The 15,813-nt window shown below is 46.0% G+C and overlaps 1 protein-coding gene across 3 annotated transcripts in view; it reads left to right on the top strand.

The window, feature by feature from the left end:
• Positions 1-12,331, top strand: part of ELAPOR1 (endosome-lysosome associated apoptosis and autophagy regulator 1) — a 69,340-nt gene extending 57,009 nt beyond the window's left edge. For 2 of the 3 annotated variants that reach the window (XM_036841281.1, XM_036841291.1), the window contains 12 exons: positions 100-190; positions 1,807-1,912; positions 2,180-2,317; positions 3,103-3,366; positions 4,653-4,826; positions 6,877-7,057; positions 7,351-7,447; positions 7,919-8,020; positions 9,197-9,323; positions 9,401-9,579; positions 10,106-10,271; positions 11,375-12,331. In XM_036841281.1, coding sequence (XP_036697176.1) covers positions 100-190; positions 1,807-1,912; positions 2,180-2,317; positions 3,103-3,366; positions 4,653-4,826; positions 6,877-7,057; positions 7,351-7,447; positions 7,919-8,020; positions 9,197-9,323; positions 9,401-9,579; positions 10,106-10,271; positions 11,375-11,443 — 1,694 coding nt within the window. In that variant the 3' untranslated portion in view covers positions 11,444-12,331. The remainder of the gene's footprint in view (positions 1-99; positions 191-1,806; positions 1,913-2,179; positions 2,318-3,102; positions 3,367-4,652; positions 4,827-6,876; positions 7,058-7,350; positions 7,448-7,918; positions 8,021-9,196; positions 9,324-9,400; positions 9,580-10,105; positions 10,272-11,374) is intronic. The other variant, XM_036841272.1, reaches the window with a different exon arrangement.
• The last annotated feature ends 3,482 nt before the right edge of the window (positions 12,332-15,813 follow it).

Genomic DNA, 15,813 nt, shown 5'->3' on the forward strand with positions numbered 1-15,813 from the left:
CAAAGGATGGTGTTATCTCTCTTCCAGAGTGTCATCTGGGTGCACATTTGCCCTGCACCCAAGACCACTGGGCATTAACTCTTCCCTCTCCTTTTCCAGGCTGGGAGGTGGCTGGTGATCACATTTATACAGCTGTTGGAGCCTCAGACAATGACTTCATGATTCTCACTCTCGTTGTGCCAGGATTTAGGTGAGGAGTACAAAGCTAAAGGGAAGCCCACACCACCCTTGGCCACATCCAAGTCCCACATAGCTAGGAGTGTTGTAGAGGAGAGGGCTTCTGGCTGGTGGAAATGTCAGTTCAGAACAGAGGAGATCATGGTTATGGTCTGATAAAGTTAACCTGAATGCTAACACTCATTCTTAGTTGCTGCCCATGCTGATTACCTACTGCTCTCTCATCCCGTCTAGCTTCTCCCATCATTTGGCCACATGCTACTTGAATTCCTCCTCCTCACAGCATCAGATAAGATGTTAAAAACCTGTAAAAAAAATAGGGCCAGAAGTGCCCATAGACAGTTCATCTTTATTTGGGGCAAGAAGATTGGGAGGGATTGTTCTTATTATATTTATCCCCATATCCCAAGAAGACCTAGGATAATAAGCAATTTGTTTGCCATTAAAAAAAATACAGGCAGGGTGGTACGGTGCAAAGAACACGGGACTGGAAGATAGGGCACTTGAGCTTTGCCACCTACCGGCTAGGTGAACTTGGGAAAGCCATTGTGCCCCTACAGGCTTTAGGCTCCTTGTCTGTAAAACAAGAGGGATTGACAGTCTGTGATTTTGGACTAACTCAGATGGAGATGATTCTTCTAGCCCATCGGTTAGCACCACTGTGTAGGGAGGAGCTGGGAACTGGAGGTCCTCAGAATTCAAGCAAATGGCCAAAGCCAAAAGAAAAGCCATAAATGGATTTCCAAAGCCAAAGTGAACTCTTCTGCCTATATGTGCTTTAGAGGTCAGGGGGAACCACTGAATCGGCATCCCGGTTGCAAATTTGGCTTCTCCATTCCCTCCTTCAAGATCCCTCCTTTCCATCCCTGGCACAGTGCTCAGCCACAGCGGTTGCTCAAAAGGTTTCCCTTCCCTTAATTTACATTACTCAGAGCCGAACAGCTATATCCCATGTTTATGAGGTAAGCAAACTTTTTAGACTTTTGGGAGGTAACACTCCCCAAAGTACTTTTCAATTTGCAAATATGATTATAGCAGTAAAGCACTTCCTCACCCCACTCATCGCCCCCGCCATCCCCACCCATCGGTCATGGCTGTCTCTTTCTCCAAAGAAGGACCAGCCTGAGAACCTTGTTAAAGAAACAAGTTGAAGTACCTGCTAATTCGATCCAGGCAAAACCCCCACTATCCCTGGAAGAGAGATGCTGAGCGAATGCAGACAATTGACATCTTATGATAGTGATGCTTCTCAAACTTTAACGTGTATATGAATCACCTGGGAATCATGTTAATGCACAGATTCTGATTCAGTGGGTCTGGAGACCACACTCTGCTTGTGAGGCTATACAGCATTTTACAAAGCACTTCCACATCTGTTATGCCTTCGGATCTTACCACAATGATGGGAGGTAAATAAGAAAGATTATTACCTCCGTTTTACAGATGAGGAAACTACAGTTTGTCTAGGTCAAGTTCACACAGCTAGGGTGGCCGAATTGGACTTAGTCCATGCTCTTTCCAACATACTCAGAACTTAATCCTGTCCCCCAGCAGACCCTTTGCTGCCATCTGGGCTCTTCAATTAGCACTGTCTACCTCTGGAACCGACTTTTGATTTCTGCCCCACAGACCTCCACAGTCAGTGATGGCAGACACAGAGAATAAAGAGGTGGCCAGGATCACGTTTGTCTTTGAGACCATCTGTTCTGTGAACTGCGAGCTCTACTTCATGGTGGTACGTTTTCCTTTCTTTGCCTGCTTTGGGGCTTCCAGGGACTATTGGGAGGGTTGGCCCCTCTGCCCTGTCGGGGTATCAACATAACTGACACCCTTGCTTTCAGTGATTTCGCAGAGGAAGGGCCTGACTGTCTGTCAGGGACTGCACCGTTTAATATGGGTCTAACCCACTGTGATGGCCCCCAGGATGGCATCGGTATGGGCATCCTCTCCCCACCAGCCACCCAGCCATCATGCCTTCTTCACTTCTCTGTCTTGGGTTCAGGGTATGAATTCTAGGACCAACAGTCCCGTGGAGACGTGGAGAGGTTCCAAAGGCAAACAGTCCTATACCTACATCATTGAGGAGAATGCTACCATGAGCTTCACCTGGGCCTTCCAGAGAACCACTTTTCATGAGACAGTAAGCTTACTGACCTTACTCAGATGCTCAGCGCCCAGAAGAGACCTCTGAACCTGGAAGGAGTCCTGCATTAGCTTAAGTATGAGGTTGAGCTTCAGAATCCAGGGATTAGAAGACTCCTACGGAGTCAAGCAAAGAACGCCTATTCCAGCCCCTGAGGAGCACCTAGCCTTGTCCAAATGACTTCCAGGGGAAAATGACACTGTAAACTCCTAAAATGACCTGTCCCTCCTCAGCAGACCTGCCCTGAGGACATGTGTGGTTCCTGACCTGGTATACCCTGTTCAGTCCTGCTCTTGTTTTTAATAATAATAACTCCGGTTTTGTTGTATTTTCTTAACTCAAAATAATGTAGGTTCATTGCAAGAAAACTTAAAAGATAGAAGTAAGCAAAAAGAAGAAAATCCCCCATAATCCTACTACCCAGAGATAACCCAGTTAACATATGAAGTACCTCCTATACAGTCTTTATTTCTCTACAAATACTCTTTTTTCTTTTATAAGGAAAAAAACTGCTTTTTTAAAAAATATGAGCATCTACCGCATATTTCCCCACGGTACTTAATATTTTTATATGTCATTTAAATTGTTCAGTCTTATTTTTAAATGACACAAAATGTACATAAAGAGCTACTGTTAAGTGAGTAAAAAGAATAGGATGTTTCTAAAGATTTTTCTCAAGTATCACGGGATAAAAAATATTAAGTCATACTCATACTATTTCCAGAGCACTCAATTGCTACTGCTCAGGACTTGGCCCACTCTCCTCTTGTCTCTGTTTCCAGGGAAGAAAGTACACCAATGACGTCGCCAAGATCTACTCCATCAATGTCACCAATGTCGTGGATGGCGTGGCTTCCTACTGCCGTCCTTGTGCCCTGGAAGCCTCTGACATAGGCTCCTCCTGCACCTCTTGTCCTGCTGGCTACTATATCGATCGGGATTCAGGAACATGCCGCTCCTGCCCCCCTAACACAGTCCTGAAAGCCCACCAGCCTTATGGCGCCCAGGCCTGCATGACCTGCGGTCCAGGAACCAAGAGCAACAAGGTGCCAGCAGTTGGCCATGCATCCTAACCTTGGCCCTCTGAATGGGCCACCTCAGAGGGTGCCGGGTCCTGGGTGGGGTTCTTGAGGGGCTGATACCCAAGGACTCCCCCTAGTATACTCCCAGGTTGGCGTCCTAGAGGATACACATCCAGGCTATGACCATAGATGGAGAGTTCTTAGCTGTAGTGGTTGGTTTTCAGGGTCTGGGCCTCAGTCATGAGCGAGTCTCATCTTCAGGGGATGGGTAAGGGAGATCTGTGACCATCTGGTCCAGAGGGTTATTTGACATCTGTGCAGACACCTGAAGGGAAGGAGTAGTGGGACTTGTGGCTCAAATTCAGCCTACTTCAGTCCAGCCCGTTATCATGGGAATTTGCCTCCTCTTTGTGGGGAGGGTAACCCACCTTTGCTGGGACATAGGTTAACTGGCATATTGCTGTCTCCTTTCCCAGGGGTTTCTTCTAAAGTGGAGCAGCAGTGCTGTTTCCCCCATGCACTTCCTGAATCTAAGAAAATACTATGACCAAAAGGTCTTAGTTATTCATTAATGCTTTTAAGTGAACTTGAATTTTACTAATCACAACCACATGGACACACATTTGTAAGACATTGTTTACACAGTCGGCAGATGCTGCTCAGTTTAGCTGTGCAGTAAGTGCATCAATTCTGCAGGCCCCTGGCAACCTCTCTGGGGCACCCTGGACTTTTGCCACAAAATTCCTCCCCCAGGGCTCCCTCTGCTGCTATGGGAGGGACTGACAGTTGTGTAAGGCCGCTGCTGCCTGGGGACCTTAAAATGAGCAAGAAAGGGGTTTATGGCTCAGTTTACTACAGAGAGCCTGGGAAAAAGTAATCTGGGGTTCAGTGAGTTTTAAATGGGGGAGGGGGACCAGGCTTGTAGCTTCTCTTCTGCCATCTTGGACACCCTTCTTCCAGTTAGCACCTTGTTTTCTTTTGCTTGAAAGTAAGAAGGGCTATCTCATGTCTTGAGAGAGTTTTATAATCTAGGCATAGGAACAAGGCTACAGAATCTGACCCAACTACCTACTGAAAAATAAGAGGTTTGGGTTTGCACATCATATATGTGCTAATAACTGAATGGCAAGATGTACATAAACCACACTAGCCCCTGTTTCGCATCTTTTAATGCCCACCCCTAATCCATACTTCCTCTTCTCTCACCCTGCGTGGGCTGGACCAGGCTGGGGAGAATGACTGCCACTCTCCGTGGGGCCTCCTCAAGGCCCTGCCTGCGCAGCCGGCCTGACGGACCCCTTTCCCCTCAGATCCACTCCCTGTGCTACAATGACTGTACCTTCTCAGTCAGCACTCCGACCAGGACTTTTGACTACAACTTCTTGGCTTTGGAAAACACCGTCTCTCTGGCTGGAGGGCCAAGCTTCACTTCCAAAGGGCTGAAATATTTCCACCACTTTACCCTCAGTCTCTGTGGAAACCAGGTAAGCTGTGCAGGCACTGACCATGTGAGAACAGAAAGGGGGCGCCAGCGGATCAGAGGCCAGAGGACACGGGAGGTTCAGATCGCAGAGGACTGGGGAGATTCAAAGGTTTCTAAATGATTATTATTCTCCCTGAGGACTTTCTCCTCTAAAATCAAATCATCTGGATTATAAACATTTAGGAAAATGAACGTGTTTAAAATAAGGTGTAGGGAATTCCCTGGCGGTCCAGTGGTTAGGACTCCGTGCTTTCACTGCCAGGGCCCGGGTTCCATCCCTGGTTGGGGAACTGAAATCCCACAAGCCGTGCGGTGCAGCCGAAAAAAGTTATTTTAATTTTTTAAATTAAAATAAAATAAAATAAGGTGTAGATTTACTCCTCCCTGACCTTTATTCCCTCAGAATGATTATATAAAAACTATGCACATACATCAACTATATTTCAATTAAAAAAAAAAAAACTATGCAGGAGAAAGATTTTTTTTCCTTAAAAAAGCAGTCTTCAGTAATCATGACACTTGCCTTTCGTTTTCTAGAGGCTGAATAAAATAAATTACTCTTTATTTCATCTACATGTATCTTTGCTGACAGTACATGTTACCATCAGCATTTCAGGCTGCTGCAAATATTTTGGATGCAAAATTCAAAGGCAGAAATGTAAAGGGTAATCACACCACCACTGCACTTGACTAAATTACAAACAAGCCAGGATTAGCGGCTGGAAAGTTAATTTCAAATGTTGCAAAATAAAAAGCGTCTTGAGCATTTAGTCTGTGACTGTGTGTGGAGGTTAGGCCTTTATTCCACACAGCTTCTACCCATCTTCTGCAGCATGCAAAAAAGTTGATTTGTGTTTATAGAGGGAACATGCCAAGAAATAAACTAATCTGTGAAAGATTAGAGACAGATGTCTCGATCTCGTTTTTAAGAAGTCTTTGAAGAAGTTAAAGTCTCAGAAATGACAGTGATAACTCAGGAATTGAGACTGATTAAAGCAAGCCCCATGCAGCAAAAGTTTCAGTCAGTGAGTTGGGAGAGAGAAGATGGGAATTTGGAGAGTCTGTGAGTTTTCTTTTCTTTGCTCCCTTATTCTTATCTAATCTAAAGGTTCCTTTCTGTTCTCATGTTCTTTACCTATTTTTTACAATCTTGAAAATAAACTGAGATAACAGATTTAGCAACTTAGCTCTATTTGTAATAAAATTTATCATATTGAAAATCCTACATTCTAAATGCTTGGTCCACTTAAATTTAAAATATTGAACAAATGATCTTATATTAGCAAACATGTTATATATTCATATTCCATAAATTTGAAGAATTTTTAAAGGAACAGTATCTCAATATCTCTTCTATTACAAAATCTCGAGGAAGGAGTTTCAATTACCTCCATCTTCCAGAGTTCTATTCTATACAGTATGGGTTGTTAAAGACTGGAGGAGAAGCAATCTTTCTTCTGTTGATAGATATTTTTTAATGGAATAGGATCCAGTAGGTCCTAAGATGTCCTACCTCAAGGCAGGGAGAGAGCTGGTTATGGGGTCTGTTTTAACCCCCAGGACACTCTGGAAGGTGCTTCCAAAGTAAGAATGGTAGAATCACAGCTCCAAGGAAGACACAGAAAGGGAATGGGAAGCAGGCCAGAGGTCCAGATAAATTTCATGGGATTAGTTACACATTTCAGTATCTGCCTAGAAAACTGACTAGGATAAGGAAGGCCCTTAACTGGTGGGCTGGTAGATTAGATCTCCAAATCGGTTGCCACCTTCACAACCCTGCTCCTATAGGGCTCCCAAGTGACTCCAAGGAAACAAAAGACTGGGGATCCCTGAGCCAGAGTTCCGGAAATTAGGACACCTAGGCCTTATTCTTAGCTTCTTTATCTTTTAAAATCTGTCTTGTAATTAGAACTGGGATGAATCCTTCCACTGCAACACACTCTTAGAAGGTTGAAATTTTAGACACGGAAGAACTGTTCCCTGTTCCCTTTTGGGAGTTCTTCTGTGATCACTCATTCCTTCCCACTTCCTCCCCACATCCCCCTGCCCAGGGTAAGAAAATGTCCGTGTGCACTGACAATGTCACTGACCTCCGGATTCCTGAGGGTGAGTCAGGTTTCTCCAAATCCATCACAGCCTACGTGTGTCAGGCGGTCATCATCCCCCCGGAGGTGACAGGCTACAAGGCCGGAGTGTCCTCGCAGCCTGTTAGCCTCGCAGATCGGCTTATCGGTGAGTAACACAGCTGCTCTCGCCTGTCTGAGCGTGTCTGTGTAAGAGAGAGTGAGCCTACCAGGCTCTGAGGTAAAAGGCCCCAGGTGAGGGGCCCAACCTCCTGACCTCTGTTTCCTATTCCATCCTGGGGTACGAAATGCCCCTGGGGCCACTGACAAACCTTTGGTTCACCCTTTCATGAGCCACTTAAGGATGTGATGAGATGAAGGAAGGTGGGATGTGGACAGGTATTGAAAGAACAGAAGTGGTTGCCAGCTAAATGCTACTAATTAGGAGCTCTAATTTGGCAGGGGTGACAACAGATATGACTCTGGACGGAATCACCTCCCCAGCTGAACTTTTCCACCCGGAGCCCTTGGGAATACCGGACGTGATCTTCTTTTATAGGTGAAAATGAGAGGCCAGGCTAATGCAAGTGAAACCCAGGGCTCCTCCGCAATTTCTGTGGTGTCCCTCCCTCTCTAGCCACCTACTACTTATCAAGCCAGACCACTTCCAAGGTCTAGCAGACCTGCCCAGCAATGAGCACTAAAGGCTGGGAGTTACCCATCCTAGCTTCTTGGGTATTCCTGGGGCAGGTCTGCCCCTGGTGGCAGGGAGGAATACTGGATGACCTGTGGCCGACTACCCTTCCTGCTTAAGGGAGGCTCCAGTGTTGTGCATCTGCTAGCCTTTCCTAGACCAGTGCATTTCCCCTTGACCAGATCTCCCTGACCCCAACACTCTCCTGTGTGTCAGGCCACAGCTCATGTCCAGACTTCCCCAGTGAGGGAACTGTTCCATGTTGACTTTACTTAGTGGCTCTCCAATGACACAGATGAGTGACTCGTTCCCCCATGGGGGCTGCTTTCTCTGCAGGTCCAATGATGTGACCCAGTCCTGCAGTTCTGGGAGATCAACCACCATCCGCGTCAGATGCAGTCTGCTGAAACCTGCTCCTGGAAGTCTGTCGCTGCCAAGGTAAAGGGATGTAACAAAGTCTCCCTCCCTTGGCCTCATAACGTCCCAAGAACCAAACAAAGAGTACTGCAATAGAGAAAACCATGTGAGATCCATTAATGGGTTCTTGGGGACACAGTCATGGCTCCAAACCCTCAGTCTTTAGATGTCAAGAATGGAACAGAAGGAAGAGTCAAACTACCCTCACACTCCCAGACCATTATGGGAGCAGCTGCCTAGCAAAGTGACTAACTGCTGGGACTGAGAGCCAGATTCGATTCCCCTCCTCCACTTACCAGCTCTGTTAGGGATACAGTTCTTATCTTCTCTAGGCCTCTTCTTCCTTGTTTGTAAAATGAGGATAGTAATAAATTCCCTCAGGGGGCTGTTACGAGAATTAAATGAGATAATGAGACTTGAGGACTTCACCAGATGTGGTTACTTCCTATTATCATTAGGATTAGTAAAGGTTTAGGGAATCCTAGGAATCTCTCTACAACTGGAAGACCCTATTCTGAGTTTAATAGCTGAGTGCACTAAATTGAGGGCTCCTGAACTAATTTGATTACAGTACCCTTCCCCACCCCCCAACCTTCCTTTTTTTCACATAACACTAACATCTTGAGGGGTACCAGTCTTGAGGAAGATGGTTTGGGAAATGCTGCTCCTAGACAACAACTGATCAGGGAGATGGGGAGCCAAGCAGCACATTTTGACCCAGCAGTGGTGTCAAAATGTAAGATCACTATTCTTGTTGCAAACGTTACAGTAAAGTACACTGCAGATAGCAGTGACCTGAAGTTCATTCCTGAACCCTTCCCCCGACCTCCACCCTCTGCAGGAAGCTGCATATGACTTTTGCAAAATGTCACATGTCCATGGGTTGGACAGGAGCTTCTGAGGGGTTAGTTGGGCAGCCATGCTAGAGCTCAGACAGCTTACATTAGTTCTCATCTGATGTCAGCAGAAACAAACGGGCAGAGGGTGGGAGCCCTGGTGAAGGCCGGAAAGGCCTCTTATCATCAGGGAAGTCGGAGAGCAAAACCTGGGTTAAGGACTAGTTGGAAGGATCCTGATGGAGCTAACAGTTTGGCAAGAAGAGCACAGATCAGGCAAGTTATGAGATGACACGACTCCAGCCAGATCTTCCCAGCAGTCCTGCGAGTGTGCGCTCACGTCTCCTTTCTGCTCTGCTAGCACATGCTCCGATGGGACCTGTGATGGTTGTAACTTCCACTTCCTGTGGGAGAGCGCGGCCGCTTGCCCACTCTGCTCGGCTGCTGACTACCACGCTATCGTCAGCAGCTGCGTGGCCGGGATCCAGGTAGGTGTCTCTGCTCGGGGACTTCCCAGGAGACAAGGGAATGTGATATCTGAGTTCCTTGTTTTTCTCCCCGATAGAAGACTACTTATGTGTGGCGAGAACCAAAGCTGTGCTCGGGTGGCGTCTCCCTGCCTGAGCAGAGAGTCACCATCTGCAAAACGATAGACTTCTGGCTGAAAGTGGGCATCTCTGCAGGCACCTGCACTGCCATCCTGCTTACCGTCTTGACCTGTTACTTCTGGAAAAAGAATCAAAAGTACATGTTGGGGTATTGCAGTTTGGGGATGGCCAGGGTTGGATCATTGAGCTGGGAAGAGAATATCTGAGAGTATAAATTCATGGGGCTATTCTCTGGCATTGGCCACAGTCCCTGTGACTCTGGCCAGAGACGTGTTGAGCCACTTATCCAGTGTATGCCTTGGTTATCCTGACTCCTAAATAGGGATGGTATCACACGGCAGTCTGTGAAGGGCTGTTAAGATTCTCAAAAGAAAAGCAAAGAGAATTCTTAATTTGTTATTATTAATGATAAAAATAATGACTTTACAATTCCATTATTTCTATTAAGCTTTGAGATCACAGAAACACCTCTACTTGAGGAAAAAGATCCCTGACTTGGGAGTCGGATTCCTTAGCTATATGCCCAGCCCAACACCATTTTGCTATGCTTCAGTTCCATTACCCATGGTATGGGGATATCTCTTTACAGCCCAGCCTTTCTCCCTCTTTCCCTTTTATTCCACATGTTGGTGTCTTGTCTTTCCCATCCCCTTGTTTCATAGGCTAGAGTACAAATACTCCAAGCTGGTGATGAATGCTACCCTCAAGGACTGTGACCTGCCAGCAGCCGACAGCTGTGCCATCATGGAAGGCGAGGATGTGGAGGATGACCTCATCTTTACCAGCAAGAAGTCACTCTTTGGGAAGATCAGATCATTTACCTCCAAGGTAGGGAGGCTGGCCAGTGCACTGAGGTCAGCCTGGAGGGCTGGAGAAGATACCAGTGCTAGGATACTGAATGACCCCACACTGTTCAGGGACCACTACTCTGCTCCCCATCCTCCATACTATTCTATCCCCCCACCCTGTGAATCCTGGCTTCTGCCTTCTGTATTTCCACACCAATACTCTTTCCCCTGGGGCCCAAGGCTGCTATTGACTAGGCTCCTTCTCTCCCGGCATGCACTCCAGTGGATGGACTGTTTGGGCCTTTTAACTTCCAGAAGTACTGAACCACCCATGTTGTAAGATTCATGACCCCCTCCCCCCTGCCCTTTTTTTTTTTCTTTTTTGGAGGGAGGGGAAGAGGTGATCTCTAGGATCAACTTCCGATAGAAGTGCGGCTCTCCTTTGGCCATTGGAGGGTGCTGTCCCACGGATGTCTGGGCCCAGTCCTTTGGAGGCTGAGTCATAGCTTAGTCTAAGCTGTTCACCACTGAGCAACTCTGAGCTGGAAGAGCTGACTGTGTGGGTGGGTGAGTGAGTCTGGAGCTCATAAATGTAATACAGACAACACTGTCGCTGGGCCTGGGGCAAGCAGAGAACATTCAAGCAACTCTTCCAGGGCCGCTGCCCTCTGCAGCCCCACTCTGCCAGTGCCCACAGCTCACTGCTGCCCTGAACCAGTTCATCCAAACGGGGTGGGGAGGGATGGCGAGGAAAGGAAGGTGGGGAGGTGTTTACTTGGCCGAATCTCATGCCCTTTGTGCTGATCTTCCAGGGTGACTCCCTTGGCCTCCTTAGACCTTGAATTTTTTTTTTTTTTTTTAACCAATGGGAGAACAATTTTATCCTGGGATGCTTGAGTCTTTCTGGAACTTCTAGAATTCAACACAGATGCAGAGCAAGGGGTTTTAAAGATATTTCTTACCCTCTGGCTGGCTGAAAGGAGCAAGAAGAATAGAGGATATCTTAGGTCCATGTCTCCACAAAGCCACTGAAAGCAGGAATTTCATGAGGGTTCCTTCTGTCACCTATTTTCCATTTCTCTCCTTTGTTCCCCAAACTTGCCCACGTGCAGCAGCCAGCTCCTGTCACCATCTCTCTTTCAGAGGACTCCTGATGGATTTGACTCGGTGCCACTGAAGACATCCTCAGGAGGCCCAGACATGGACCTGTGAGGGGGCGCTGCCCTACCTCACCTGCCTCCTCACCTGGGCACATCACCTTGCAAGCCTGTGGCAATGTGGGTGCCAGTTTCCTGCAACACCCACTGCTGGAAATCTCTTCGTTGTGGCCTTATCAGAAGAAGTTTGAATTTCAGATCTTTGTTTTTTTATAGAGTACCCAAACCCTCCTTTCTGCTTGCCTCAAACTTGCCAAATATACCCACACTTTGTTTATATATTACTCCCTTGCTTGCATCTTGTTTCCCAAAATGGACCAGCCATCGGAGCCATAGCTTCATCTGCTCATCTTTCTTATAGCTCTGGAACAAAAGTATTTCTCTCTTTTTAAGTATAGAAACTCCTTCCCCTGTCCTCTTACTTAAGGGCACAAGCAGCTGGGAGTCTCCCTGATCATATGCCCTCAGCTCATGATCTCTTTAGGAGAGAGGCTGGGTGCGGAGGGTACTGGCATCCCCTGATGAACCATCTTCACGGTTGCCTGGATTCATCTCTCCTGGATAACCAACTCAAGCTGGTATAGTGGATAGGCTGAGGGCCAGATGAGTAAGCCCTGGGTAAGAAAGGGCTTGATAAGCACAAAGAGGCAATAAAGGAAGGTTTTATTTTGTTTTTTAAACTGGGGACTTCATTCCCTTTTCTTGAGTAAGCTATAACTATTCTCACTGGAGCCAAAGGAAAAAGTTCATTGAGAAAATGGGAAAAGCCCTGATGGATCTATTCTCCCCTCAACCCCCTGCCTTTTTTTTTTTTTTTTTTTTTTACCTCCCACCATCTCCCTATGACACTAAAGGGAACCAGGTAAGCCCCAATCCCAGATGTTCTAGCTTTATTCTCTCCTTGCTTCTACCCAGAAATGACAAACATTGCCAGTGAGGAAAATTCCTCATCCTTGAGTGCCCCATTCCTAGAGGCTTGGGCCATATTAGGGAACAGGTGTGTCATATTTTGAAAGAACACAAGGAGGTCAAGATTTTAACGGGGCCCTACTAGAGAGCCAGCCCACTATGGGATGGACCTGAGGTGGCCATGATGTCTGCTTCTAAACTTAATTCATCTGCTCAGCCACAGAATAAACAACCTCTAGGCTGGCCAAGAAAGGCATGCACTTGTAGCCCATGCCCCAGCAGTAAGTAGATCCAGATCAGTCTTCAAGGAGGAAACACTAGGGGAGTTGGACAAGGTGTTCACCAAACTGGGAACCCTTGCACTTTCATGCCCCTGTCCTTCCCTTCTTCCTGTTCTCATTTCCTTTGTGTGCTGAAAAACTAAAAAGACTTCAGCCCCACCTTCTGGCAGCATCTGTTTTGAAAGGTGAGTAAAGTGAATGTCCTCTGTGCCCCTTTTCTCCACTTTCACAACAAGTATAACTGATGAACTTTAAGTAACTAGAATTGGTAAAACCAGAGCAAGAGTTTAAATTCTCTTTTTCTTTCTACTAATGGCTATTCTCCTTCCCTCACTGTCAGGCTAGAATGACCATCCTTGTTCAAGGGCCCTGTTGCCCATGGTTTGTGCCTGTCTCCTTTCTCAAGTGACCATTTGGTGACCAGATGGTAGGTAAAGAATGGAGACGGCACTTGTAAGTGGTTTGTCTGCCACATGATGGTTTGCTGATGTGACTGGCCACTGCTGCCTTGGCAATGGTCTTATAAAAGGGTCAGTGAGAATTGGAACCCTGCTGTGACTTCTGGCCAACAACAGCATCACTGAAGACAGGCAGTCCCTTTGGTTCAATAAATCTAGAAGCTTCTCTTTGGTATCTAAGTTCTCCCTCCTCTTGTGGGACTCAGGCTCTCAGAACCTGTGGCTATGCTGGAATTTCTCCCAGTGTATGCAGATAGCCAGCTTCCAAGCTCCAGCCTGAAGTTTTCTGTAGCCTCAGCAATACCCCGGGCAACCGCTTTTCCACCAAATAAATTTCTTTTGTGATAAAGGCCATGGAAGATTCTTAGACTATTCTAGAATCGCTCAGAAAAAGTACGTACCCCATTGACTTCTTTATTCTGACATCATGAATCTGAGTGCCCCTAGAGCAAACTCAAACTCCATTGACTTAGTCATAATATTTTAAGGATTTCCTTTCTACACCCCTTAGTGTACCAACTTCTGCAGATCTTCCCTGCATCCTGCCAGGAACTCCTGAGTTATGCTATCGGGGTCACCTGTTGCTCCCCTAGCAACTTAGACACATGTTAGATATTTTTTAATAGCTCTATTGAAGTGTAATCCAAATACCATACAAGTCACTCATTTAAAATGTACAATTCAATAAATTTTAGTATACTCACAGAATTGTACACCCATTACCACAATCAAATTTAGCACAGACACATGTTATTTTATATGGGAAAAGCTTTTAGCAAACTAAGGCTATAGCATTTTGCACAAGCTATTGGGGGAGGGAGTGTGGGCTCAGGAGACAAAATACTTAAATCCCATTTGGTTACTTAGAGTCCGAGAACACACATGTAACTCTCATCATGTAGGTGTCACCTGTATTTGTCTGGGAGTACAAATGAAGACTGTGGTGTATTCAAGGACAGGGATTTCTTATGCCAACAAAACTTTTTTTTTTTTTGTCTCACTCCACATTAAAGATAAGACTGACTATATTTATACAACAGAGACTTTGTAATGGATTTTTCAGCTTTGCGAAATCAAGTTTTTGTCTCATCAAGACTGGTTGGATTTCCTTTTTACTCTGTATTCCAAGAGTTTGTAGATTGTTAGGGGATGGGTATCGCATGTCATACTTTTTTGTGAAATAAAAACATACCTTTCAGCTGTTTTTCTTGAACATAGGTTGGATGGCTGGATGGGTGAGTGAGAAGTGGTAAATGTCCTTGAAGCTTAAACTGAAGAGAAGGACTCTGGAACCCCAGAGTGACAGAGAAAAGAGCATACTTGGGAGCAATAGGGACCTATGCTAGAAGCCTCTCACCACCTGTTGAAGAATCAGCCATCAATCAAAGCCTCAGTTTCCACAATAATAAAACACACCTGATGATGCCTTACCCCCCAAGATTGGGTGAGGATCGAAAAAGAGAACACATAAAACACAGTTCCATTCCGTTCCAGTTCAGTTTTCCCTTGGGTGGCACTGAGGCCAGCCACATAACAATGTGCCTACAAAGACAGGTAAAATTAGCTTATTTGGGTATGACATGGATTATTATGGACTAGATGTGGATAAAACCCTAGAGGACATCAAGGACCCACCATTTCCCAGAGCAGCTGGATTTTCCTGCTTCCGTGCTTTCCTTCACTCTAGTTGAGGGCACTTAATCCCCTACAAAGAATTCCCTCAGCTGATTAGTTGTGACCCAAATTTGTTTTGACTGGGTGGTACCTGGGTTGTACTGGTGCTTAAATATTTTAAATATCACCCCTGCTTATAGGATCAAGTCTAAACTCTTAAGAAGGAAAGTAGGAAGCTCACATTAATTCGGCATTTCTATGTGTCAAGCCTGGACTAAGTTCTTTCATAACGTTGCTCACCTGGTTCTCAGAACAGCGCTAGAGGCAGGTACTAGCCCCACTATAATGGTGAGGAAACTGCATCTCCAACAGATTTAGTAATATGGCATACACACTAACCCTAACTGCACATCCTTATACTCTAACCACACTGAATTTTTTACTGACCCTCAGTCATAAGCTCTGTCATTCTATTATGTTAATTTGTTATATTTATCAGGTAGCATGAGCATTTTAAAGGAAGATGTCTGTAATCTAACGATAAAACTAATGGTGAAAATTCCTAAGGAAATTTGGAGAGGTCAGAATTTTAAGGCCATCCTTCCAATTACACTGATGACCTCCTTAAAGTATTAGCTCAGTGGCCCTCCTCCCCTAGGCCTGGGCCCCCTGCAGCCTCAGGAACACCCATCACTGTTTTGAAACTTAGCAAACAATACACTTTGGCACTGCCTTCGTTGACATGGAAGCAGTCAGCTACCATCACAGACTTGCCCTCAGAAGATTTCAGGGAACCCAACCCTTTGAGGACAGTCTTCTTACATGCTTTCTTCAGAGCCTGTAGCTCCCAACACTTCCTTTCCACTGGTTTTATCTTTTTTTTTTTTGGCCGCGCTGTGCCGCATGCGGAATCTTAGTTCCCCCAACTAGGGATTGAACCTGCACCCCCGGAACTGGGAGCACGGAGTCTTAACCACTGGACCGCCAGGGAAGTCCCCCTTTCCACTGGTTTTAAATCTGACATCCTTGGTAAGCGCAACCTAGGGGGACCAAACCCAGACAAATGCCTTTCCTAAGCCTCCCTCTGGGTCTCTACTAGTCAGCTCCAGCATTGTCATTGGCCCTGTTCTACACCTCAGAGTTGGCTTGGCAGAGCCTTGTTG

Source organism: Balaenoptera musculus, chromosome 1 (assembly GCF_009873245.2).
Source record: "Balaenoptera musculus isolate JJ_BM4_2016_0621 chromosome 1, mBalMus1.pri.v3, whole genome shotgun sequence".
Taxonomy (NCBI): domain Eukaryota; kingdom Metazoa; phylum Chordata; class Mammalia; order Artiodactyla; family Balaenopteridae; genus Balaenoptera; species Balaenoptera musculus.